This window comes from Neophocaena asiaeorientalis, unplaced genomic scaffold (genome assembly GCF_003031525.2).
Source record: "Neophocaena asiaeorientalis asiaeorientalis breed wild unplaced genomic scaffold, Neophocaena_asiaeorientalis_V1.1 scaffold436, whole genome shotgun sequence".
In the NCBI taxonomy this organism is placed as follows: Eukaryota; Metazoa; Chordata; class Mammalia; order Artiodactyla; family Phocoenidae; genus Neophocaena; species Neophocaena asiaeorientalis.
In genome coordinates, this window is record NW_020172473.1 from 864,907 (window position 1) to 892,487 (window position 27,581).

At 43.8% G+C, this 27,581-nt stretch overlaps 1 protein-coding gene across 1 annotated transcript in view; it reads right to left on the reverse strand.

Moving 5' to 3' along the window:
• PCNX2 (pecanex 2) overlaps positions 1-27,581 on the reverse strand; it is a 263,859-nt gene that overhangs the window by 51,493 nt on the left and 184,785 nt on the right. Inside the window, exons 24-25 of the mRNA XM_024738160.1 lie at positions 4,539-4,597; positions 302-517 (exon numbers count right to left, since the gene is read on the reverse strand). Of these exons, the coding sequence (XP_024593928.1) occupies positions 302-517; positions 4,539-4,597 (275 nt within the window). The remainder of the gene's footprint in view (positions 1-301; positions 518-4,538; positions 4,598-27,581) is intronic.

Genomic DNA, 27,581 nt, shown 5'->3' on the forward strand with positions numbered 1-27,581 from the left:
CATGTGGTCCACACCCGCTTATTGCTTCTGAGTTTTTCCCAGAAGGAATGAAACCAAAACCCTGACTTGCGACTCTGAAGGTTTACACCAGACGTTTCACCTTATTATTACCTCAGATGACTGGGGTTTAGTTATATCCAAATACATGGAACAAAGTGATTGTAGCAAGTTCCCTAATTCTCATCCTGTAGGGCAGGCGTTCCATTCTTCCTTTTTAAGGGTGATTTCTTATTAAAGCTTCACACGGTAATTAACTCAAATGACTGACTGCCGACAACCTCGACAGTAAAGAGATTCTTACCTCGGAATTCCAGTCCCCGAAGTTGAAAGGTGACAAGACCGTTGCCAATTTCAATCAGGTGAACGAAAGCATTGAGGTAGTCTGAAGCCAATATAAAGCAATCTCCAGAGCTGTAGTTACCCCATCGGCCAAGGACGAGGTCTCCACAGAGGGACTCCTGGAGGGCCCTTGTCAAGTGTTCGTAAAAGATGGAATTGAGGTTGTTGCCATCGCTCCCTGAAGACAGGACGAGAAATAATATGCCCAGTGAGTCCGACTCCAACGTGCTTGACCTGGGAGACAGGGAGCTGTCTCTTGACTAGGGGTGAATCAGATCTTCAGACACTTCGCCCGTCAGGGTGGTGACACCCTCCTATTTCTTCCCGCTATACTCTTTCTGGTCAATGTCATCTGCACAAATGGATTGAGTTCCTGTCTAAACGAGACACCTGACAAATTCCTACCTCCAGCTGAGATCTCTGGCCTGGGCTCTTGACCCGTCTACTTCCTCGTGGACCTATCTCTTGTATGTTTCAGATGCTTCCCCCTGCAGTGGTCCAGGTCAGGTCCCCACGTCCGCTCTCCACCTCAGCCAACGGCACCACCATCCAGTCGGCCACAACCTAGGAATCTTTCTTCCCACTCCTTCCCACCCAAGCCTCTCAATTTTACTTTCTTCAAGTATTTTTTTGCATCTTCCTACTTTTCTCCATTCCCATTACCCCTACCCTATTCCAAGCTCCATGATTTCTCAAGTAGATGACCACAGTGGTCATGTGACTCACCTATGCATCTTCACTGGGACCTGCTCCCTCATCGATTCTCTACCTCAAAGCCAGAACAAGCTTTCCAGACGGAAAAGGGGAAGGTGCCGTCCAGGACCCCCCAGCCCAGGATTCAAAGTGGTTTCTCAGGGCTCTTAAGATAGAGACGACTTTATAACATCGCCTGTAATAGGGTCCCATAAGTTATCCTTCATAGGAAGAAGCTAGGACAGCCCTGATCAACCCAGCGTGGACGGTCACACCAGGGGCGCCGTGCGGTCTGCTCCCCACTTCACTCTCCATCCTCACCTCCCACTAACCCCTTCCTCATCCTTCATGCTCAGCAACACAGAACTTCTCTCAGTTGAGTGACTCACAGGCCCCCGCCCACCCCAGGCCTTTGCAGACACTGATCTTTCTGCCTGGGTTTTCCTTCCATTGCTCTCTGGCTTATTACCGCTACGATTCTTCAGACCTCCACTCGACGGCCACCTCAGGGAAGCCTTCACTGACCACCTCGCCAGGCCAAGTCCCCTGTTACAGGCTGTCAGGACTGTGACCCTCTGCTTTGAAGCACTTGTCACAGTTGGAATTTGACTTCTGTTTTTTTGTATGGTTATTTGATTAACATTCGATTTCTCCAATGCACCCAACAGTGAAGGAAGACTGAATATGCTTATTTTTGTATCCCAATACTGGCAGAATTCCTAACATGTAGTAGGGAATCACTAACTATCTGTTGAATGATAGATAACACCATAGATGATACAGCTTCATTAAGAGAAGTTTTGCCTCTGAGAACATTCCCATCGAGTGACTCCAGGGTTTCACTGAGATATAATTTACAGATAATAAACTGTGTGTGTGTGTGTGTGTGTGTGTATACACACACACATATATATACATACATACATATATTCTACAATATAAATAATTATTGCTAGTATTATATATTATATACAGAAAATAAACAGTATATATACATACATTCAACAATATTCATAACCATTACTAGTATTATATATTATATACAAATCTATATGTAATATTATATATTATACACAAATCTATATATATACAAACCTATATTTTATATATTATATACATAGATATAAATTATTATATATTGAGGCAATTTATTGTTTTTAAGTTATATATGTATATCAAACTCAGACTTATTGAGGAATAACTTATAGAGAGTAAAATTCACCCTTTTTAGCATCCAATCCTATGAGTCTTGACATATGCTTCTAGTCACGTAACCACCACTTAGAATGATGCATTTGTGTTTCATCCATACTGTGGTATACAGCAGCAGTCTGTTCTGTTTCTTCTGTATGCAGCTACTACAGTTTGCTTATCCATTCAACAGCTCAAGGACCTTTGGGTTGTTTCCAGTGTTGGTGATGATGAGTAAAGCCACACACAACACTCATGAAGAGAAGTTTATGTGAACACGCTTTCATTGCGCTTGAGTCAACCCCTAGGAGTGGCACTGCTGTTCTCCAAAGTGGCTGGACTCTTCTGCAGCCCCGTCACAGGGACTGAGAATTCTAGCTGTTCCGCATCCTGGCCAGGACTTGGTATTGTCAACTGTTGCTTGTTTGTTTAAACCTTAGCCATTCGAATCGGGTGGGTCAGGACCCCAAGAAGGAGGAAGGATACAGCAAAGGAGATGGAGTGACCGATTGCCCTGCTTCCCAGTGGAAGTCTAGTGTGTTTCAGGGGCGTGAAACTGGGGCTTTGTAGTGCATTTCTTGTCATCTCCTTGCTGGGCCCAGACTCCTTTTATTTCCTCTGTCAGATCTCTCACGACGAAGGACAGAACCTTTTCTGAGAAGAATGGGTAAACTGGGAAGTCCTCCTGGTCTGTGGTCTTGGGGGTGTTAGAAGTGCTGGGAGGGGCTAGGAGGAAAGTTTGCCATCAGTGCTTTTATTTTAAGAGCATCTCTTCTTTGGGGAGTAAATTCTGGCTCTGGAAAGTCAGAGGAGCATAGAGTTGCCCCAAAGAGAAAAGGCCTAAAGCAAAGCTCAAGGACCCCTTCCAGCTATTGGAGTAGAGACAGAGGTTCAGGGAAGTTCGAGATAAAGCCTAGAGATCTGAACGGAGCTTCCCTGCTCTGTACCCTTGGGAACCAGAGCATGAATGGAGGTGCAGGAAGGTGCAGAGTGGCCCCAAGTGCATCCGCATAAGGAAGATCACTGATCCACCGCTAAGAAATCTACAAAATAACACTATCAAACTATGGACATCATTGCTAGGCATTCATGCCAGTTAAAAGCTGAATTGAAATTAGTGCATTTATAACCTAATCATGATCAACGGAAATAAATGAACTGTCCTATGGACTGAGTCAGGTCATGTTGTCTAATAAAGTATCAGTATGCTTAACTTTCTATGCAGATGAAGCCTTCCTGACCCGCCATGATATTCATTTTCTATGATGAACCAGCATGTATCCTGAGACACGAATCAGAGATTACTTTGAGTCTCGAGCACTTTTAAAGGAAAGGCCTGAATGAGAGAATTAACTTTTGCTTAACTGTTCAAACTGTTTGACATTCGAATAAAACAAAAGAACTTATACCACTAAAAGTGGAGAGCTTAGAACACCATGACCACACATCTGTATAATTAGATTAAAATGAGACAAAATTATGAACTAAAGGTGCAATGCACTTATGAAACTGTCCGTATGCCTAATATCAATGGCCCAGCAAAGTTACAGAGTCCCACGGATCCACATTAGAGATACTTAATACCCCAACCCATGCCCCCTGAAAGTTGGGCTGACGTAAAGTTAAACAAAAAAATAAACCTGTCTCTTCAGGTATTTTCAAGTTCCAAATTATGATTTCAAACTAATTATGTATACGCAATTCAAACATAGCTAATAAGCATGACACAATTCTTCCTAGACAACATTTTTGGCCCAAGGGAGAGAGAGAGTGAGGTGGATAAAAATACAGAATAGTTGAAATTTGCATACTGATATGAGGAAAAAAGAGGTCGGATGGTTAAAAGTGAAATAGATTACCGGAAGAAAAAAGTACTTTTCTGGCAGGTAAATCTTTCCATAGCTTAATGTGGTACAAAGTTTCTGAAGACTTCTGGATCCTGGATCCTGGAATTGCTTGCCTTTAAGGACATCATAACGCTGACATTTTTCAAAAACAAATTTTGCCAGAAGACTAATACCAAGGTTTATTGTCTATATTCGACGTTTAGCATACACAAACTAAAATGTATTAACAGGGTCATTCGATACTGAAAAGATATCTAATCATTTCTAAATAATGGAGGAATGCATTTCTAAACCAAATCAGGATACTTGATCAGTTCTATTTGCACAGTTTTATTTTTACCGTCAGCATGCATTGTCTCCACAATGATTAAAAAATAGTGAGTACTTAATTCCCCTTTTTGGATTGAAGGAATCCACCTACACAACAAAATAAATAAATAAAAAGAGAGAAGGAAGACATCCTCTTACCTGGATCCTTTTCAATTTGGACCACCAGTCTTGTGTTGGAATTATCCATGCGTCTTGTACTAGAAGGGGGCCACAAAAGGGGAAGAGGTCCTGATTAGATCCCTCCAAATGACAGTTGGCTCACAGAATCAGCTGTGTGAGTGGGAAATGCAGGGGAGATGGAGCTCACGTATTAGGGTGTTTGCTCCACTTTGACAAGGCTGTCGGAAGAAGGAGGGGTTGGAAGGGAGGGAAAAATACAGAAAACACACAGAGGGAAGAGATAACTAGCACTTAGGATATGGGAGATTGGCCTTCAATCTTATCAGTTTTGAGCACCCGGTCCACAAAATGAAAGCAAGCATTTGAACTGCCAATGGACTGTCACTCACCTTCAGAACGTCAGAGCAGTGCACACATAGCTATCTTTCTTTTCAAATTGATTCCAGAAAATTCACGATTAGTAGTCTATGTCTCCACCACTTGCTTTCAAGAGTTGGGCCCATTCTTACAGACCTTTCTTAGGCTGAACCACAAGAATAAAAACAGCTCTCACAAGCTTAGGAAAAGGTGGATTGTCTGTAGCCATGGTAACCAGTGGCCACCAGAACCAGTTTTAAACCTTTGCAGTTATGACAACCCACCTCAACTTACAGCTTTGGTAAGCAAGCCAGCCAGCCCGTGGTGGCCCCTTGCTTCTGAAAGTCAGCTGGTGAGGGACAGACTCAGTCCAGACCTCTCAGGGGTCAACAGTCACTCCCCAAGTGACTGCCCTGCAGAGGGTATCAGCCCACTTATGTCTGTAAAATTCACCGGCCCTTGACCTTCCGATGTCCCGAAAACCCTTTATCAGTGCAACAGTCTGCTCTGCTTGGGGACTGTGCCGGACCAGCTTTGACTTATTTCAGACACTGAGTGGTGGTCTCGTCATCCTTTGAAGGATGAAATGTGAAACTGACGTCAACCACATGAAGTTGACGATATTCAACTGTTTATGACCTGCAAAAATGGCAATTTCATATGGCTAAACCATACAAGTTTGAACATAATGAGGGTCCGATCTTTACCATGTCTGGCCCCTGACTTTGCCATCCCTCTGCCCTTTGCTTTCTGTGCTCCAACCACCTTGGCTTTCTTTTTCCGCGCCTTCAACACGCCCTGACCTCCTTCTCCCTCCCTCCCTCCCCTGCATCCTTTACACCTGCTGTGTCCTCTATTTGGAGGACTTCCTTTCCAGCTCCACCCACTTTTCCTTGTTGACTCCTCTAATCTTTCCCGTCCAGCTAAGTATCACCTTCTCAGGGAAGCCTTCCTGGCACCTGCTTTGGGTGAGATTCACGTGTTGTGTGCACTTTTATACCTCTCCTTTGGAGCACGTGTCACAGTTAATATTACCGCTAAAGCTGACCGTTGACATTTATGTAGCACTTACTCATGTAAGCACTTCACCTGTATTAACTCATTACATCTTCACAACCACCTTCTTAGGTGAATATACCTGTTCTCACAGAGCAAGAACCTGAGGCACCGTGCATTAAATGTCCAAAGTCACAGAGCTCGTGAGTGGTCTAGCCGAGATCTGGACCCAGGTGGGCAGCCTCTGGAGCCTTCACTCTACATCATACACATCTTTGTGTGTGTCAACTAAAAATATATATATATTCACAACCTAAAAGTTCAAAGTTATGTTTTATTTGGGGGGAATTTCTAGGAATTCAAGCCGGGGAGGCAGCATCTCAAGTAAACCCCAGAGACTGCTCCGAGGAGGTGAGGGGGTAGCCAGGATATATAGAAGTTTTGCAACAAAGGGCAGGTCGTCTGAACGTCATATTGCTAATTAAAGAAAACCAGATATCTCAAGTTAAGGAATTTAGCACTTTTCTGTGTATGGGCAGATGCTAGAGCCTGGGCTCACTGAAATCATTCCTTTGATGTGTACCTCAGCTATCTCGGGCCAGTATCCTGTGTTTTCACATCCTGAGTTTCCTCAGGGCTCACTGTAGGGAAAGGCTGCGGTCTGATGGCTGCTAGATGGCAGGTATTCTTTTCCTTCCTGAGTTCCCTCAGGGCTCACCAGCTCACCATCAATTGCTGGTGACTGAGACATCCTTTGTTTACTGACATGGCAGGAAATATTCCATTTCCTTTTCTTTTTTTTTTTTTTAAAGAATATTGCGTTTATTAATTTGAAAAATAGACCCAAATACTCAGCAATATTCCATTTCTCACATGATAATTGATTACACCTGCCTCTTACATCAGACCCTAAGGACCGTGAGGTACCATTTTGCTGACATCTGGCACACAGCAGTCACTCCATTTGTTGACAAAATAAATGAAGAGTCAAAGATAATACTGCTTCTGAAGTGTTTTTCTCTGATAACACCTGCTAAGAAAAAAGGAGACTGCTTCTAGATGACATTTCAATGTGATTGTTGACATACTGAGTGCCATTAACTAAATGACAGAGCACTTTTTAGTGCTTAGTCGTGAACTTGTCTCTTGGGAATCAGAGCAGATTAAAAAGATGCTTAGATGCATCTGTATTTTAAATAAATAAGAAAGTTTGTCTTCAGAAAAAAAAAAAAAGTATTCTCATTTCCTCCTATGTCTCAGATATTTGAGAACCATCTAGGCAGGATCCTATTTGAGTTTTGTAAAACAGACTCTACAGATGGGTTGGAAAGGAGGAATATTCTGTTACAGCTCAAAAAGGCCATTAACCCCAGCACAATGTTCTATTACTGCTTCAGTTTCCTTGCAAATCCCCTCCGACGGGCTTTGAAAATAAAAGAGCCTGGGGTGGCAGAAAATAAAGCAAACAACAAAATTCTTTCTAATGAAGGCTGGAATCCCATGTCGGCATAGTTAGTCCCTAAATGGAATTTTAATTTCACCTTAAGACCGAGGACAAATGGAATTTTCAGCAGCAGAATAAACAATTTTTAAAGTGGGACTGCACCAAAAGAAAGCCATTTACCAAACTCCTTACGGAATTAAAACACCTTCTAAAGCTATGTTAACTGTTAGGCTATCTCTGCAAAAGGCTTTGGCTGCAGTGCGCTAAATTCTGCTCAGCGGTAACTAAGCTAGGCTGCCTGTGTGCCCCAGGGCCTCTGGCTCAGCCACCAGACTAAGAAGGCCAACTGTCAACGATACTGGGTATTCTGAGCTTATCTCCAGTGCTTTCCTCCTGTAAATGTGGTGCTTACCACTCAAAGGTGCTAATTAGCTCAGTAATTGGATTTCTGCCTTCACGCTCCTATTGCACGAACATCAGTTCTGCTGCTCAGGGAGAAGAAGCGGGCTCCTGACTCATTCCACAATCTCAGGGGAAGTACAGAATGCTGGTGTGGTCAGGTGGGCGTCTGCGGTGTGTGCTCTCGGCCCCTGCCTGGCAAAGCCAAGGCTCATTGCTAGGCCACGCTGTCCTGAGCGCCACAGGCTAAGAGTCTAGTAATATCATTGGTCTTCCCAGAGAAACTGACTTACTCAAAGCATCCCTTTCTTATGTTAATACGGCAGGGCTGGTTCCCTCCCTTCAAGCTTTCCCTCCCTAGTCTAAATCCAGCACCTTCTCTCTTATGTGGCCTCATCTGAGGAGCTTAAATAATTTAACAGTAATTTACTTAATTCTACTGCTTCAGGTTCCAGTTTGTCAGCACACACAGACAATTTATGGGAGAAGTATTCCCATTTCTGATGGGGAAGTGCGACTGGCTGGAATGCCTGTTGATACGGCAAAGCCAGGATGGATGGACTGTTGTTCTGGGAGGGGGACCATGGACTGAACCCGCCCGCCCTGGCCAGGCACCAGAGTAGCCACTGGCATGAGTTCTCTTACAACAGGAAGTCCTGGTAAGGAACTCGGAACTAACAAGCCACCACCAACCAGGAGAATTCAGGAAAGGTCAAAAGGAGGGAGGAGACACCAGCCCATATATCCTGCCAACCTCCCAGAACCCTTTGTGCCAGTATCCATCTTGGCTGAGAGATGCGCGCGTCACAAGGAAGGACCCCGAGTCAGACCAGATGTGGGCCAATCAAGATGATGGACCAGAGGCAACCCGGAAACTAACCCCATCACCATAAAGCCCGAGACTGCGAGCCATGTGGCAGAGCAGTCCTCCTGGGTTCCCTTGTGCTGCTGCTCTGCGCCCAGGCGCCCCTTCCCAATAAAGTCTCTTGCTTTGTCAGCATGTCTGTCTCCTCAGACACATTTCTGACTGTTAGACAAGAGCCCACTCACTGGCCCTGGAAGGGGTCCCCCTTCCTGCAGCAGTTCTCTTCATGCTGCAGGCAGCATTAGAGAAATCTGGACATCGAGAAGGCAGCCAGACACTAAAGAAGGACACTGTCACCTTTTAAGTTGAATATATACACAAGTTTCATCTGGGTTGGTATTTTTTGATGATTTTTCCATTTATATTCATAAGGGATATTGGTCTAAGGTTTTCTTTGCTTGTGATGACTTTGTCTGCCTTTGGTATCAGGGTAATACTGGACCCACAGAATGATTTAGGAACTATTCCTTCCTCCACTCTTTTTTGGGAGATTTGAGAAGGACTGATGTGAATTCTTCTTTAAACATTTTACAGGCTTCCCTGGTGGTGCAGTGGTTGAGAGTCCGCCTGCCGATGCAGGGTACACGGGTTCGTGCCCTGGTCCGGGAAGATCCCACATGCCGCAGAGCGGCTGGGCCCGTGAGCCATGGCCGCTGAGCCTGCGCGTCTGGAGCCTGTGCTCCACAACGGGAGAGGCCACAACAGTGAGAGGCCCACGTAATGCAAAAAAAAAATAAATAAATAAAATAAACATTTTACAGAATTCCAGAGGGAAGCCAACTCATCCTGGGCTTTTCTTTGTTAGGAGTTTTTTGATTACCAATTAATTCCCTTTACTTGTTATAGGTCTATTCAGATTTTCCATTTCTTTTTCAGTCAGTTTTGGTAGGGTGTGTGTTTCTATGAATTCCTCCAGTTCAGCTAGGTTATCTAATTTGTTGGTACACGGTAGTTCATAGAATTCTCTTTCAATTATGTAATGTTGCTAGTAATGTCCCCACTTCCGTGATTTTAGTAATTTGAGTCTTCTCTCTTTTTTTCTTGGTCATTCTTGGTAAAGGCCTGTCAATTTTGTCAACCTTTTCAAAGAATCAACTTTTGGTGTAATTTATTATTTCTATTGATTTTCTATTATCTATTTCATTTCTCTCCATTTTAATCTTTACTATTTCCATCTGTCTGCTTGCTTTGGTTTAGTTTGCTCTTCTTTTTCTAGTTCCTTAACATGGAAGACTAATTTATTGATTTGAGATTTTTCTTATTTTTTAATTTAGGCATTTACAGCTATGAATTTCCCTCTGAGCACTGCTTTTGCTACATACCGTAAGTTTTAATATATTATGTTTTCATTTTCATTCATCACAAAATATTTTTATTTTCTCTTGTGATTTGTTTTTTGACCCATTGGTTGTTTAAGTAGCTTTACTTTATACTTCTTTGGGAACTTTCCAGATTTCCTCTTGCTGCTAATTTCCGATTTCATTCCATTGTAGCTGAAGAACATATGTGGCATGATTTCAATCCTTTTAAATTTATTGAGGTTTGTTTTATGGCTTAACACATGGTTTATTCTGGAGAACTGTCCATGTGCATTTGACAAGAACGTCTTTTTAAAAACGTTTGCCTTGTAAAATACTCTGTTAAAAGGATGAAAAGACCAGGTACAGACTGAGAGAAAATATTTGCAAACCGCATATCCAACAAAGTGCTAGTATCTAGAATATATAAAAAACCCTCAAAACTCAGCAGTAAGAAAACCAAAACAAAACAAACAAAAAACCCACAAAGAATCCAATTAGAAAGTGAGCAAAGATGTGAACAAACATTTCCCTGAAGAGGACATACTGATGGCAAATAAGCTCAGAAAAAGATGTTCAATGTCATAAGTCATTAGGGAGATGAAGATTAAAACCACAGGGAGATATCACTATACACCCATCAGAATGGCTAAAGTATAAAATAGTTAAAACATCAATATACTTGCAAGGATATGGAGAGACTAGATCCTTACGCATTGCTGCTGGGGATGTAAAATGGTGTCACTCCTCTGAAAAAAGTTCGGCAGTTTCTTTAAGAAAACTACCATGGGACCCAGCAATTATATTCCTGGGCAATTATGCCAGAGAAGTGAAGACTTATGTTCACCCAAAAACCCATAGACAAATGTCCCTAGCAGCTTTATTCATAATAGCCCAAAACTGGAAGCAACCCAGATGTCCCTTAGTGGGTGAGTTGTTAAACAGACTGTGGTTTCCATACTATGGGATACTGCTTAGCAATTAAAAGGGGCAAACTGCCGACATACAACAACCTGGAAGAATCTTCACTGAACTACGGTGAGTGAAAACAGCCAATCCCACGAGGTTTAAACACTATATGATTCCGTTCATATAAAACTCTTGCAATGACAAAATTATAGAGTTGGAGAACCGATTCGTGGTTGACAGGAGGTAAGAAGGAGGGAGGGGCAGAAAGGAAGAGTGTGTGACTATCAAAGGGCAGCAGGAGAGGTCTCTGTGGGGATGGACATGGTCTGTACCTTGACTGGACCAACATCAATATCCTGGTGATCGTTTTACAAGACGTTAACACATGTAAATTGGATAAAGAGTACATGGGGAGATCTCTTTTTATTCTTTCTTTCAACTCCATGTGAATCTATACTTAGCTTTAAAAAAAAAAGTTTAATTAAAAAAATCTCCATAGCAGGCCTGAATTCCGTGACTACAATGCATTTGTGTGAGATTCTCATCTCTCACCCTAACTTGCTTGCATCACAAATTAGGATCACTTCTCCCATTTCAGTCAGAAAAATCCAAGACTCTCCAGCACTCCAAATACAGGAGAAGAAGTCCAACTATTCATTCACTGGGAAGTCATAAATATTTAGGGGGTGAAAAGTGTTTCTTCTCTTTCTGCAAATGCAACTAATAAAAACAGTAATAAAAAAATCTAGCTGCATGTGGTTGGGCAAAGAGTCAGCCAGATGGGGAACTGAAAAGATGGAGATGCAGAGGATTGTAGCAGATTTGTAAGGATTAAATGACCAGGGTGTTGCTGGTTTTTTCCCCAGGATTAACATGACTGATTCAAGGTTTTGACTTCTGGGTGCTACAGCCCTCCTGGTAAAAAGAGGCCCAATGTTTGACAGTGTTTTATTTAGAGTTCCGGGTGTTATTTCTCCTGGGGATGAAGACACATTTATTTTTTCATTAGTTACCAATGGTACGCACAGAATTTGGATCAAGATGAGCACAAAGCAAAAAGAAACGTCAACCCTTGGCAACGGGACTGCAGGATTTTGCAGTGACATGCGCAGCCCTGGTGAGTTACATCTAGATCCTTCCGTTTTCACAGCCACTTGTGTCAGGAGAGACACAACTCGAGAAGACACGTTCTCCGAACATGAAGCCCGTTAAGACACGGTGCTGTTTGGTCCTCAAGGGATGTGGCACTTATTAAAATCACAACAGCTCTGTTTTCCGCTGAGATGGACTTCACTTTTCCTTTGCTATTTTATTCACTCCTAAAGTATAACATTGTACCTCACCCGCACTCAGTCTTCAGATCTGTTACAAAATGAAGTTCAACTAAAAGGATACTCCTAATTCTACCATCACCATGTGGCACCTGGTCAAATCAGTTACACTGACTAAAATTATAAATAAAGGTATTTATGCAGGTTTGACATCTCATGTTTGCATTTTTTTTTTTTTTTTCTTTTTTTGCGGTACTCGGGCCTCTCACTGCTGTGGCCTCTCCCGTTGCGGAGCACAGGCTCCGGACGTGCAGGCTCAGTAGCCATGGCTCACGGGCCCAGCCGCCCCGCGGCATGTGGGATCCTCGAGGACCGGGGCACGAACCCGTGTCCCCTGCATCGGCAGGTAGACTCTCAACCACTACGCCACCAGGGAAGCCCTCATGTTTGCATTTTTAATGATGGTGTACCCTATGCAAAATAATTCGGCCTGGAAACAATACACAAACAATAAGGCAGGGGAACCCCAAGAATAAGACTGCAACTTTACGTTGATAAATCTGACTTCTGTTTCTCACTTGCTTTATGACTTATTAAATTATTGAGGGATGTAAAGGAGAGAATCACATAATCCTTCTGATCCTCAGTTTTCTGAGTGCATAAAATCGCAACTAAAACATAGCACTTTTGGTAGGAAATTAAAATACAGAGTCCTTTCTATGGCAGTCTACTACAAAATTAAAAAAACTAAGATGTCACTTTAACCTTGTAACAGGCCTGTTACCCAGGGTCATCATGATTGACAATGGATGAACAGAAAAGAGTTTTGATATCACCACAACAGTACTTTTTATGGGGAAAAAGAAATCGTATTTTTTTTATTCTAACAGTGTTTTTCAAATTTAATTTTAAATATTAAAATTGTGTTGAGTCTTGGCTCTGGGAGCACAGGGACCAGAGTCAACAGAAAATGAGTTCATTCACCTCCTCCAAGTGTCTGCCACCTGCCCCGGCTTTTCCCGCAGACAGTGTGACAATGACAAGAAAACCTCCTCGGAAGGCTTCCCAAGTGGCTCTCCTTTGCCCATGATAACTTTAGCTAGAAAGCTAGCGTTCTATTATGTTTGGACGGCTCTTAAAATTAATCGTTTTTAAATTTTCATTTTCTATGCAATTTTCTTTAAAATCCACTAAGAACTTTCTCTCAAACCTCAAAGTACACCTCTCTCCAAAGCCTTCCCTGTCTCTAGGAAATTAACCTCCAACCACACAACCTCCAAAACAAATAATTTTTTAAAATGTAACTTAGTAAGACATTACAAATCAGAAAAGGAATATAATATATTAAATTGCCGTTATTCTTATTGGGTAATATTTTTTCTAATTCTCATGTATGCGATTATTTTTCCATTATTGGTCATTTTTCATTTAAACAGGCTTGATGGGGAGCATCTGTCTACTTAATTGCCTTTACAGAGAGAGGCAAACTCAGTAATCCAGACACGAAAGAGCATTCTAAACCCTATGGAGTGATGATAGCAGAATGTTTCCAAAGCGGCAAGGAAAAAAGAGCACGGCTTCCTATGTTCACATAATGCATTAATTTCATTCATCAGCCAATAGTATCATGAAGCCCGAAACAGCAACCACATGCAAAGTCTGGGTCAGGTCTTGGCTTTCAATAGTGAGGGACTGAAGCCAGCCTTGGAAATACGCTCAGGGTTTTGTGAATGAAAAATGGCACCTGCCATATCAGTAGACAAAGGATGTGGCAGCCATCAAGCCATCACACTACAGCCGCCCAGACGGTGCGCCCTGAGGGAACTCAGGATGGAAGCAAACAGGATGCCCACCACCAAGCTCTCAGCCACTGCAGCCACCCCCAAACGTGCACCCTGAGGAGACTCAGGATGGGAAAGAACATGACACTGGCCCTAGATAGTTAAGGTGCAGATCAAAGGAACGATCTCAATGAGCCCAGACTCCTGCATCTGCCCATATAGAGAAAAGCGCTCTATTCCTTCACTTGAGATGTCTGGTTTGCTTTAATTAACAGTAACCCTTTGATGTTCCGACTACCTGGTTTTTCTTGCAAAAACTCCTCTATATCCTGGCTCCCCCCTTACCTCTTTGGAGCCATCTGAGAGGCTGACTTCAGGGCTCTGGGCTAGGGGCACTGCATGGAAGGACAGTAGGGCCCCTTGGGGAATGAACCCTGAGGAGAAGGCAAAAAAAGGAACAATAAAACCAAATACCAAGAACCTTCAAAAAGGATCGTATGACCTATAGTGACAGGTGATATCACTAATACTGAAAGCTTCCTACATTAATTTTTCTGGCAAAATATTCTTTTATAATATAGTATATACTTCCTAGGTGTAGGGGTGGTAAGGGAATGAGGCCAAAATGATCCTGTCCCAACACTAATATCTTCTAAGGGTGCATTAGCAAGAAACGCAGAAGTCCTCAGAAAGTCCTCGGAATAAAACATAATTCTCAACTTTTCAGTTGTGCGTGTTTTCGGTCGACAGTAACAAGATTAAAGAGCGCCCCCTGCCATGCCATGACTGCAATGGTAAGGAGTGAGTCTTAAGCTAGAGCCTCAAATGCATTAGTCCCCCAGGACTCAGAGGGGTCACCCCACAGCCCATATGGGTCCTCCCATGTCTCTGTCGGCAACGGGGACGGCGTGGCCAGTAACGTGCACTTTGCGTGTTGGCTGATCACAGCAAGGCCTTCGAGAGGGCTCAGGGTTCTTGGTGCTGGGGAGTGAACCCTCACTGTGCAGATACCTCCATCTGCCCAGAAAATCTCCTGCACCAGGAACGTGTGAGCCCTGCAGTGAAAGGGTTTGAGGCAATGCAGATTTAAAAGCTGAAGCCTTCTGCCCTCCTTTGTTTAGAATCAATCAATCCCATCTCCAACACATCCTTAAAAACTGAAAAAGCTGCCAGGCCTGAGAAGGGCTGTGCCCTTGCGCTGTGCTAGGCTGATACTCCCTGAGACCACCCATCAGCCGGACTCTGACTCCCGGGTGACCTTGACATGTCGAGTCAACAGCACCAGACGGCCGGAAGCAGGTGGGCAGGTGCAGCTCTTCCGGCAGGCGCCCGGTCAACTTCACTACTCTGCACTTTCTAGATTCTGTAACTGCTCAGCAGGATGGCACAGGACTCTGAGTAAAACTATGCACTGCAGCATAATGAATAATAAGCTCAAACCAGCGCTATCTGAGAAATTCAACACACTGGAGTTCCTCAAAAGCGGCATGCTTCTGGAACACATCTGCACGATCGCTCATCACCACACCCGAAGTGCCAGCCCTTACCCCTGGGTACGTGTGTGTGAGCTTTCTCATCCGTCGGCAAAACAGCAGGATGGGGCCAAGTTCATCATTTAGTGTTGCAGACATAACAGCATTCAGACACAGACCTGGGTTTCCAGTTGAGCAGATCCAAGGCAGAGAAGGGAGGTGGAAGGACTGATTGAGACACAGGGTGTATCAGCCAGAGAGCGAGGGAGGCTCAGGCTCCTGTCTGCCCCTCCACCCTTCTCTGGAATTCTAGACTATGTAGACTCACAGAATTACCGTGCTGAAGGTCTTGCCTTCGTGCTGTCATCCCTCCGAATAGGATTATGAAGGGAGGATCCCTTCGATAAAAGCCGTCACTTGCTTTAAGTACGAGTCTCTCGATTTCAAGTGACAGAAAACCCAACTGGAAACGGCTTGAGCAAAATCTGGAACTCACTGGTTCACACAGCTGAAAGGTCAATGGAGCCCAGCTGGACTCGGGGGCTAGGGTGCGTGGTGTCATCAGGAATCATCCTTCACGTCCCTTGGCCCTGCCCGTTTGCTGTGTTCTCAGGCCAGTTCACACCTCGTGGGGACAAAAAGGCTGCCAGCAGCATTAGGCTTGCATCTCACACTACCAAGCCCAGTGGGAAAGACAATTCTCCTCCCCTGCAGGCCTGCCACACCCTAAGTCCCAGGCAGAAACAATCCCTCTCTGGAACTCTGGGTTTCACACCTTGCCTTTCTCTTGCCTTTTTGGCCACGGTCTCACCTGCTCATCTGTTTCTTGCTTACCTGTGGCCTGAAGTCCAGGAAAATGTTTACACAGGGCTCAGTTTTACTAGAGTGGAATGAAACGTGAGGCAGGCTGCCGGCTGTACATCACAGACTCAGCCCACGTGTCCCCAGCCACCTGGCTGAGATTTACTGACACTAAACTCTGAGCTTCTGTGGCTCTTCAGTCTGCCTGGTATCTCTACTTCGTGCTACATAACTAAGAATGTTTCTTGCTGGCTTCTCTTCACCTCTATCACTTTTGGAAAGTTCGAGACTTGGTCCGATTTCCCACCCTGCCTGTGCTTGTAAGTCCCGGAATGCACTGCCTCCTCACACGTGTCCTAAACCGTGTCAATCCCGAAACACGCCTCGTGGATCAATAGACACACATATGGAACCTCAAAGTGACTCCCAGGCATTTTTAAATTGCTCAGAACTCCCAGATTTATATATGCATCAGCCTCGGAGTCCCTTCCGGGGGCAGGATTCCCTAAGACCTACCATCAGCCCCCAGGAGAAGTGAGGGCGTTTCCTGATCCATTTCACAGGCCTATCAAGTTACTTAACAGCCCGGCAAGGTCTGGAACCTGGGCACCCTGGTGCCTCACGTCATTGGTGCTCCTGGGTCTCCCAGTGGGAGAGGCCCCCAGTTCCCGCTCTGGAAATACCGGAGGCAGCAGGCCACACCCAAGGGGCCGCCCCTCTGCCTCCCTGCTCAGGGTCCGGGGCTGCAGAGAAGCAGGCGGGGCTGCAGCTCCCGACCGACCAGGACCTCGGGGAGAAGCACCTCGGCACCACGCTCAGGAATGCGGGAGCATCGCAAGGTCCCCGCAGAATCAGCAAAAGACAAACTCGCCGGCGACGGTCCACACCTGGCCAGGTGGCCCCTCACCACCTTCTGCCGAGCCTGCGGAGGGGCTCCAAGCCCCTGAGCTGCAAGACTCCTGTGGTCTAGTCATCAGTGAGACAGCTCAGCAGACGAACTGGAGAGTGGCCTTGGGAGAGTCGTGTTGGTTTTGACTTGGGTCACTTTGGACCTGCCTGAGGGCGGAGGAGAGGTTTGGGACCAACGTCTGCTTCTGAGGAGGTGACAGGGCGCATGGCCACCTCTGCCACACCTGGCGCTGCCCCCCACAGAGAGAGGCTGCACAGATCTCCTCTAGGGACCCAGAGAAGGCCTTTCTGGAGTGAGGTACACAGGGACCCCGGGCCCCGGCCTGCAGCCACCTTCCCTTCCAGACGGGCTCTTGAGTCAAGAGCAAATGCTTTAACTGACAGTCACTGGTTTTTTTGTTTTATGGGTTTTTGGCTTTACTTATTTATTTATTTTTTGCTGTGGGAGATATTTTGAGAGGCTTCAGGACACAATGGAGAGGGCTTGAAATAAGGTCAGACCTGGTTAATATCTTGGATCGGCCACTGCCTTATTCTGTGACTTTGGGCAAGTTACTGAACTTCCCTGAGTCTCCTTTTTCTGATCTGCGAAATGAGAAAAATGAAATTCTGCTTCCAAAGTGGGTGTCAGGATGGGAATGAGTATGTATGAGCAGGTGAGCAGGTGTTCACTAAATACAAAAAGACGGCGGTCACTCCTGTTATGCTGCATCATTCCTACTGCCTTTACATTTAATAGTAACATATCCAGGGCCCAACACACTCCTACGTGTGCATCCGAGAGCTCTAACAGCCCTAAGACATCTGATAGGGAGCTTCATGACTTTCTCTCCGCGGTAAATTTGTCCAGGTGCTTTGAAAACATATCCAGACAAATTGGGGGGTAGCTTAATTGCGAGTTGAAATATATAAATCCCTCCCAGCATAACTGCAAATCTGAATTACAGCGCTGCATTTTACTATTAACACATAAGCCATATAAGCTTCCTGCTTTATACTTAAAAAAGAATGCCTTTTGGGATGCTCAATGCTTTGCACAAAGATCTACAAACTATGCTTCAGACAGCTCACTGGGAAGAGAATATCCAGCAAAATCCTCCCCATTCTGAAAAAGGTAGAAAAGAAAGCGTGAAGTTGAGAATTCCTTTTTCTGACTGCCTTAACCAAGTCAGGCATCTATGGCTCTATACAGCTCATCATCATTAACAAATCATGAACGAAGACCCAGATGGTGACAGGCAAGCCCATGTGCACATAGCACAAGTGAGGGGGCTGGAGAGATGATGAAGGACAGCGGTGACATCGACCTCTAAGGACTGGAATGTTGAGTTAAAGCCAAGAAGTTGAGAATTGATAGAGGAAATGTAAATTTTGGCTTTTCAGTAAAACACACACGCATGAGAGTGGGATGATGAAGACTTGGCTTGGCAATACCTGAGTAAAATAATTGCGAGGGTTGCAATTTTAAGAGGCATAAATGAGAGCAGAACATAGGACTCAGAGGAAGTAACAGGTCCCCCTACCATGAGCTGAGTAGGTGACACCTGGAGCAGTCTAAGGAGGGCACAGCCAGGGTCAACCCAGGAAACAACTGGATGAGGACGGCTGAGATGCTCAAGGTCTAGACCATTTCACACAAAACACAGATAGGACTGTTAAGCCTGAAGCAGAGACCTGAGAAGGGAAGGAGAGCTGCCTTCAAACTGGTAAAGGATGGAATGTACAGGAGGCCCAAGGATGCGGGTTGCTCCAGGATCAGCAGGTGTATCCAGGTGACTGGGGTATCCGGGTCATGCCACAAGGAGCAGATTCAGAGCAACTAGAGCCCCAGCCGTGACTGACAAATATCACACGGGCTGCCCAGTGAGACACAAGTCCTGCTCCACCCCGAGTAGGAAGAGGCCTCCCTTCTGTGGACGGTCCACAGGGGATTCTGTAATTCCAAGGGTCCATGCTAGTCTCTCTTCTATATTACAAACCCAGGAAGGGGCTGGGAAGTAGCACAGTAAGACCCATGAGAGCTCACTGAGACTGGCTGAAGTATTCTGATCATCTCTTTTGCTGTTTGATAAACCACAAAAGAGTGGCACTTTGAAGATCTTGTTTTTTCCACTAAGGCAGCTGTGATGCTCAAAGAACAGAACCTGGGCTCTGGGACTGGCTAAGGCCTCAAAATAAACACAGCACCTGATGGTGAAGACTAGTATTTATGGGGCATCTCACAGCACGCTGGTTGTGGATGTGATGCTCCGTGGTCTACACATGTATTCTTTCATGGGTTGATTGTGTTCTGCCATTTCAGAAATGATTTCAGGTAGGTTGCAAGGATACATAAAATATGTCTAGACTTAACTGAATTAAAAGTTGAAATGAGAGCACACAGAAATATAGGGAAGGAAAACAAAATGGGTACAGGGTTAATTTGGTGTTCATGACTTCTGGGAGGCACATAGAGACAGTCATCCCATTTTACACATGAGTCAACTGAGGCTCACAGGCTGAATAACTTCCTAAAGTCAAACACCTAACCAAGCATACGGGCTGGGATTTTATTCAAGGTCTGAATGACCGCAAAGCTGGTGCTTTCTGATGGAACATCATTGCCTCAGGGAGAGCTGAGGATGAAGTGACACTGATTATCTTCTTGCTGACTAGGCTGAGACCAAGGGCATGGAATGCAGAGTTGATTTTTTTGCAGACCAATCACATAGAATGATTCCTATCTTAAAGCCCAGCACAGTGGCCTCACATACATGCTTACTGTATACGTGCTGACAAGGATAATGCCCAGAACAATCTAACATCTTAAAACCAATCCAGAGAATATAATAGAAATGTAACAACCATGAAGCTCTATTTGCCCTTCAGGTAGCTGTTATGTGTGTCTCCTCATAGCTATGGTATTTAACATTTTATAGAAGACTTTTGATGTATGAAAGCAAAATCATCGTTAATGGGATTTTTCCTTCTTTAGGGCTGAAGACAGTTGACTCCTTTAGGAGTGAGACATTGGCTAAGATAACCAGGGCCATGAGTCAAATATATACTTTCCAGCCTAAACATCTGTTTCACATTAATAACAAAGTTTGGTTATTTAGCAATTGTTTATATATAAAGAGAAGGAGGATGAATCACCATACCAAAATGTGCTTCTAAAGCCTCCTTTCTAAAGGCGGCGCCTCAAGCTGGTGGAGGAATAAGACGTGAAGATCACCTTCCTCCCCACAAATACATCAAAACTACATCTACATGTGGAACAGCTCCTACAGAACACCTACTGAACGCTGGCAGAAGACCTCAGACCTCCCAAAAGGCAGGAAACTGTCCCCACGTGATCCAGGGACAACTTCCCCGGGAGAACACACGGCACGCCTCAGGCTGCTGCAACGTCACGCCGGCCTCTGCCGCCGCAGGCCCGCCCCGCATCCGTACCCCTCCCTCCCCCACTGTGGAACACCTGAATAGACAACGAATCATCCCAAATTGAGGAGGTGGACTTTGGGAGCAACTGTAGACTTGGGGTTTGCGTTCTGCATCTAATTTGTTTCTGGTTTTATGTTTAGCTTGGTTTAGTATTTAGAGCTTATTACCACTGGTAGATTTGTTAACTGATTTGGTTGCTCTCTTCCTTTTCTTTTAACATATATGTATATTTTTTTCCTTTTCCTCTTTTTGTGAGTGTGTATGTGTATGCTTCTTTGTGTGATTTTGTCTCTATAGCTTTGCTTTTGCCATTATTCCTAGGGTTCTGATTGTCTGTTTTTTGTTTTTTTAGGGGTTTTAAGTATAGTTTTTAGAACTTGTTACCATTGGTGGATTTGTTTTTTGGTTTGGTTGCTCTCTCTTTCTGTTTTTATTTATTACTTTTAAATTTTTAATATTTTTTACTTTAATAACTTTATTTTATTCACTTTTTTCCTTTCTTTCTTTTTTTTTTCTCCCTTTTCCTCTGAGCCATGAGGCTGACATGGTCTTGGTGCTCTGGCCTGGTATCAGGCCCGAGCCTCTGAGGTGGGAGAGCCGAGTTCAGGACATTGGTCCACCAGAGACATCCTGGCCCCATGTAATATCAAACGGCAAAAGCTCTCCCAGAGATCTCCATCTCAATGCCAAGACCCAGGTCCACTCAATGACCAGAAAGCTACAGTGCTTTGATACCCTATGCCAAACAACTAGCAAGACAGGAATACAACCCCACCCATTAGCACAGAGGCTGCCTAAAATCATAATAAGGTCACAGACACCCCAAAACACACCACCGGACGTGGTCCTGCCCACCAGAAAGACAAGATCCAGCCTCATCCACCAGAACACAAGCACAAGTCCCCTCCATCAGGTAGCCTACACAAACCATTGAACCAACCTTACCCACTGGGAACAGACACCAAAAACAATGGGAACTACGAACCTGCAGCCTGCAAAAAGGAGACCACAAACACAGTAAGTTAAGCAAAATGAGAAGACTGAGAAACACACGGCAGATGAAGGAGCAAGGTAAAAACCCACAGGAACAAACAAATGAAGAGAAAATAGGTGGGGCTTCCCTGGTGGCACAGTGGTTAAGAATCTGCCTGCCAATGCAGGGGACACGGGTTTGAGCCCTGGTCTGGGAAGATCCCACATGCCACAGAGCAACTAAGCCCGTGCGCCATAACTACTGAGCCTGTGCTTTAGAGCCCGTGCGCTGCAACTACTGAAGCCCATGAGCCACAACTGCTGAGCCCACAAGCCACAACTACTGAAGCCCATGTGCCTAGAGCCCGTGCTCCACAACAAGAGAAGCCACTGCAATGAGAAGCCCGTGCACTGCAACTAAGAGTAGACCCCACTCGCTGCAACTAGAGAAAGCCTGCGCGCAGCAACGAAGACCCAATGCAGCCAAAACTAAATAAATAAATAAATTTATTAAAAAAAAAAAAGAAACTAATACTTTAAGAAAAGAGGAAATAGGCAGTCTACCTGAAAAAGAGTTCAGAGTAATGATAGTAAAGATGATCCAAAATCTTGGAAACAGAATGCAGAAAATACAAGAAATGTTTGACAAGGACCTAGAAGAACTAAAGAGCAAACAATCAATGATGAACAACACAATAAATGAAATTAAAAATTCTTTAGAAGCAATCAATAGCAGAATAATGAGATTACAAATGGAATTCCATTTGTAATCCAAAGACAGCAAATTACACTTTCTTCTCAATTGCTCATGGAACATTCTCCAGGATAGATCATATCTTGGATCACAAATGAAGCCTTGGTAAATTTAAGAAAATTGAAATTGTATCAAGTATCTTTTCCAACCACAGCGCTATGAGACTAGATATCAATTACAGGAAAAAAATCTTTAAAAAATACAAACACAATGGAGGCTAAACAATACACTACTAAATAACCAAGAGCTTAGTGAAGAAATCAAAGAGGAAATCAAAAAATACCTAGAGACAAATGACAATGAAAACACGGCAACCCAAAACCTATGGGAGGCAGCAAAAGCAGTTCTAAGACGGACGTTTATAGCAATACAATCCTACCTCAAGTAACAATTAACATCTAACATAAACAACCTAACCTTACACCTAAAGCAATTAGAGAAAGAAGATCAAAAAAACCCCAAAGTTAGCAGGAGGAAAGAAATCATAAAGATCAGATCAGAAATAAATGAAAAAGAAATGAAGGAAACGATAGCACAGATCAATAAAACTAAAAGCTGGTTCTTTGAGAAGACAAACAAAATTGATAAACCATTAGCCGGACTTATCAAGAAAAAAAGGGAGAAGACTCAAATCAATAGAATTAGAAATGAAAAAGGAGAAGTAATAACTGACACTTCAGAAATACAGAGGATCATGAGACATTACTACAAGCAACTATATGCCAATAAAATGGAAAACCTGGAGGAAATAGACAAATTCTTAGAAAAGCACAACCTTCTGAGACTGAACCAGGAAGAAAAATGACAATGAAAACACGGCAACCCAAAACCTATGGGAGGCAGCAAAAGCAGTTCTAAGACGGACGTTTATAGCAATACAATCCTACCTCAAGTAACAATTAACATCTAACATAAACAACCTAACCTTACACCTAAAGCAATTAGAGAAAGAAGATCAAAAAAACCCCAAAGTTAGCAGGAGGAAAGAAATCATAAAGATCAGTTCAGAAATAAATGAAAAAGAAATGAAGGAAACAATAGCAATGATAACGAGGCCACCATCACCCTGATACCAAAACCAGACAAGGATGTCACAAAGAAAGAAAACTACAGGCCAATATCACTGATGAACATAGATGCAAAAATCCTCACTAGCAAACAGAATCCAACAGCACATTAAAGAATCATACACCATGATCAAGCAGGGTTTATCTGAGGGATGCTAGGATTCTTCAATAAATGCAAATCAATCAATGTGATACAAAATACTAATAAATTGAAGGAGAAAGACCATATGATCATCTCAATAGATGCAGAAAAAGCTTTCGACAAAATTCAACACCAATTTATGATAAAAATCCTCAGAATGTAGCTAACTTACCTCAACATAATAAAGGCCAAGTATGACAAACCCACAGCCAACATCGTTCTCAATGGTGAAAAACAAACAATTTCCACTAAGATCAAGAAAAAGAAAAGGTTGCCCACTCTCACCACTATTATTCAACATAGTTTTAGAAGTTTTAGCCACAGCAATCGGAGAAGAAAAAGAAATAAAAGGAATCCAAATCAGAAAAGAAGAAGTAAAGCTGTCACTGTTTGCAGATGATGTGATACTATACATACAGAATCCTAAAGATGCTACCAGAAAACTACTAGAGCTAATCAATGAATTTGGTAAAGTACCAGGATACAAAATTAATGCACAGAGATCTCTGGCATTCCTATACACTTATGACGAAAAATCTGAAAGAGAAATTAAGGAAACACTCCCATTTACCATTGCAACAAAAAGAATAAAACACCTAGGAATAAACCTACCTAAGGAGACAAAAGACCTGCATGCAGAAAACTATAAGACACTGATGAAAGAAATTAAAGATGATACAAACAGATGGAGAGATATACCATATTCTTGGATTGGAAGAATCAACATTGTGAAAATGACTATACTACCCAAAGCAGTCTACAGATTCAATGCAATCCCTATCAAACTACCAATGGCATTTTTCACAGAACTAGAACAAAAAATTTCACAATTTGTATGGAAACACAAAAGACCCCAACAGCCAAAACAATCTTGAGAAAGAGAAACGGAGCTGGGGGAATCAGGCTCCCAGACTTCAGACTATACTACAAAGCTACAGTAATCAAGACTGTATGGTACTGGCACAAAACCAGAAATATAGATCAGTGGAACAGGATAGAAAGCCCAGAGCTAAACCCATGCACATATGGTCACCTTATCTCTGATAAAGGAAGCAAGAATATACAGTGCAGAAAAGACAGCCTCTTCAATAGTGGTGCTGGGAAACCTGGACAGCTACATGTAAAAGAATGAAATTAGAACACTCCCTAACACCGTACACAAAAATAACCTCAAAATGGATTAAAGACCTAAATGTAAGGCCAGACACTATAAATCTCTTAGAGGAAGAGATAGGCAGAACACTCTGTGACATCAATCACAGCAAGATCTTTTTTGACCCACCTCCTAGAGAAATGGAAATAAAAACAAAAATAAACAAATGAGACCTATTGAAACTTAAAAGCTTTTGCAGAGCAAAGGAAACCATAAACAGGACAAAAAGACAACCCTCAGAATGGGAGAAAATATTTGCAAACGAAGCAACTGACAAAGGATTAATCTCCAAAATATACAAGCAGCTCATGCAGCTCAATATCAGAAAAACAAACAACCCAATCCAAAAATGGGCAGAAGACCTAAATAGACATTTCTCCAAAGAAGATATACAGATTGCCAACAAACACATGAAAGAATGCTCAACATCACTAATCATTAGAGAAATGCAAATCAAAACTACAATGAGGTATCACCTCACACCCGTCAGAATGGCCATCATCAAAAAATCTACAAACAATAAATGCTGGAGAAGGTGTGGAGAAAAGGGAACCCTCTTGCACTGTTGGTGGGAATGTAAACTGATACAGTCACTATGGAGAACAGTATGGAGTTTCCTTTAAAAACTAAATATAGAACTACCGTACGACCCAGCAATCCCACTACTGGGCATATACCCTGAGAAAACCATAATTCAAAAAGTCATGTACCACAATGTTCATTGCAGCACTATTTACAATAGCCAGGACATGGAAGTAACCTAAGTGTCCATCGACAGATGAATGGATAAAGAAGATGTGGCACATATATACAATGGAGTATTACTCAGCCATAAAAAGAAACAAAAGTGAGCTATTTGTAGTGAGGTTGATGGACCTAGAGTCTGTCATACAGAGTGAAGTAAGTCAGAAAGAGAGAAACAAATACCGTATGCTAACACATATATATGGAGTCTAAAATGGTTGTGAAGCACATAGGGGCAGGACAGGAATAAAGACGCAGACACAGAGAATGGACCTGAGGACACGGCGGACAGGAAGGGTAAACCGTGACGAAGTTGAGAGAGTGGCATGGACATATATACACTACCAAATGTAAAACAGATAGCTAGTGGGAAGCAGCCGCATAGCACAGGGAGATCAGCTCGGTGCTTTGTGACCACCTAGAGGGGTGGGATAGGGAGGGTGGGAGGGAGACGCAAGAGGGAGGGGATATGGGGATAGAGGTATACGTATAGCTGATTCAGTTTGTTATACAGCAGAAGCTAACACAGCCATGTAAAGCAATTATACTCCAATAAAGATGTTAAAAAAATACTCTGACATAAGGGGATTTATAAACACCAGGCACTATTATTACAATGCATTTGCTATTGCTGCCTATAAATTAAATGGACACGCCAGGCAGAACGCATCAAGACCAATTTTAAAGACCTTCTTAGTTAAGAACAGTTTAATAATGCACAGCCTGATGGTAGGGAATGAAATCCAGATTACGATTTCCTTTCCCTTTTACATAATATTGTTGGATTTAATTCATTTAAGAAATAGTTACAGAATATTTTCTGTGTGCGTGACCCCGTAGGGACACAAAGATGAATAAAAACAAGTCCAGGCTTGGAGGTAGAGTCAGTCCACACCAATCCTTGGTACAATTTACTGATGGTCACAGAGCAAATTTATTTTCCAAAGGTGACCACTACAGTACCTCTCATCCAACAAGTCCTTCCTGAACCTTCCATTCATCCATCAGGAGGTGGAATATGATACCCCTCTTTGTGAGTCTGTGTGTGTGTGGGTGGAAGTGGAGGGATTGGGGGAGGGAAGGGCACACGGTGAGAAGGGCACAGCCGAGGGCGGGCTGGGAATGAAAAATCCACAATATGCAATGTATGAAATAGTACTGTGGGAGATTAGGACTCAGGTGAGGTGGGTCTATATTTGTGCTGTCCTATATGATAGCCTCGAGTCACATGCGGCTACTTAAATGTAAGTGAATTAAAATTCAATAGAATTAAAACCTCAGCCACACTAGCCCTGTTCCAAGTGCTGGGAGGGCTCCCATATTGGACAAGGTGGATACAGAGCATTTACATCAGTGCTGGGCTCTGAGGTACGTCTCCTTGTCGCCCAGGCAGCAGTGTCCCACCGCGGGCTTCTGAGACAGTGGGACCTGGTGCTGTGTCTGGGGAATCAACCAGAGAGCAGGTTAGTTAGGTGGACAGAGGATACGTTTGTCACCAGCCGCCAGTGAGGAGTAGCATTGGAGAACAAAAAGTCTGCGGATTTCAAGACAGCCCAGGCTGGGGAAAACAGACGGGCCAGAGTCACCAGGTAGCTGGTGATTTACTTATCAGTTCCATAGAGTATGAAAACGGTTCCGTTACGGTACAGGGCTCGCTGGAGACTTGCAAAAACCAAAGGCAGCTTTAGGAGGTTTGGAAGAAAAATCAAAGGACTGGAAAGTGAAGGAGCAGGGGTGGAAAGGAAGAGGCGGCCAGGAGAGGGGACAGCAAGTGCCCCCTCATCACACCCCCAGGGTGGGGCTGGCGACCATGGTACCCACTGGCAGATGGGTGGTCACTGTCGTGAGAGGGGAGAATATCTCTCAGTCAGTGGCGGGACGGCGAGTAAACAATCAATTACCCTAACAACTGCTTCTCTGTATCGGACTGAAAAGAAATGGTAGGAGCAGGTACAGAGACACTCACAAATAAGAACAGGAAAAGTCATTAGTGTTTGAAATAAAAACCAACAGTTTCAGATACAGAGAATGGGCTTTCCAGAGGGCTTGCAGGGATCCAGATGAGATTTCCTGCCATTTCTTTTCCTGGTACCCACCACTCTTACTGTCCTGAATTCCATCACTGATTTTTTTGTGTGTGTGTGTGGTACGCGGGCCTCTCACTGTTGTGGCCTCTCCCGTTGCGGAGCACAGGCTCCAGACACGCAGGCTCAGCGGCCATGGCTTATGGTCCCAGCCGCTCCGCGGCACGTGGGATCTTCCCGGACCGGGGCACGAACCCGTGTCCCCTACATCGGCAGGCGG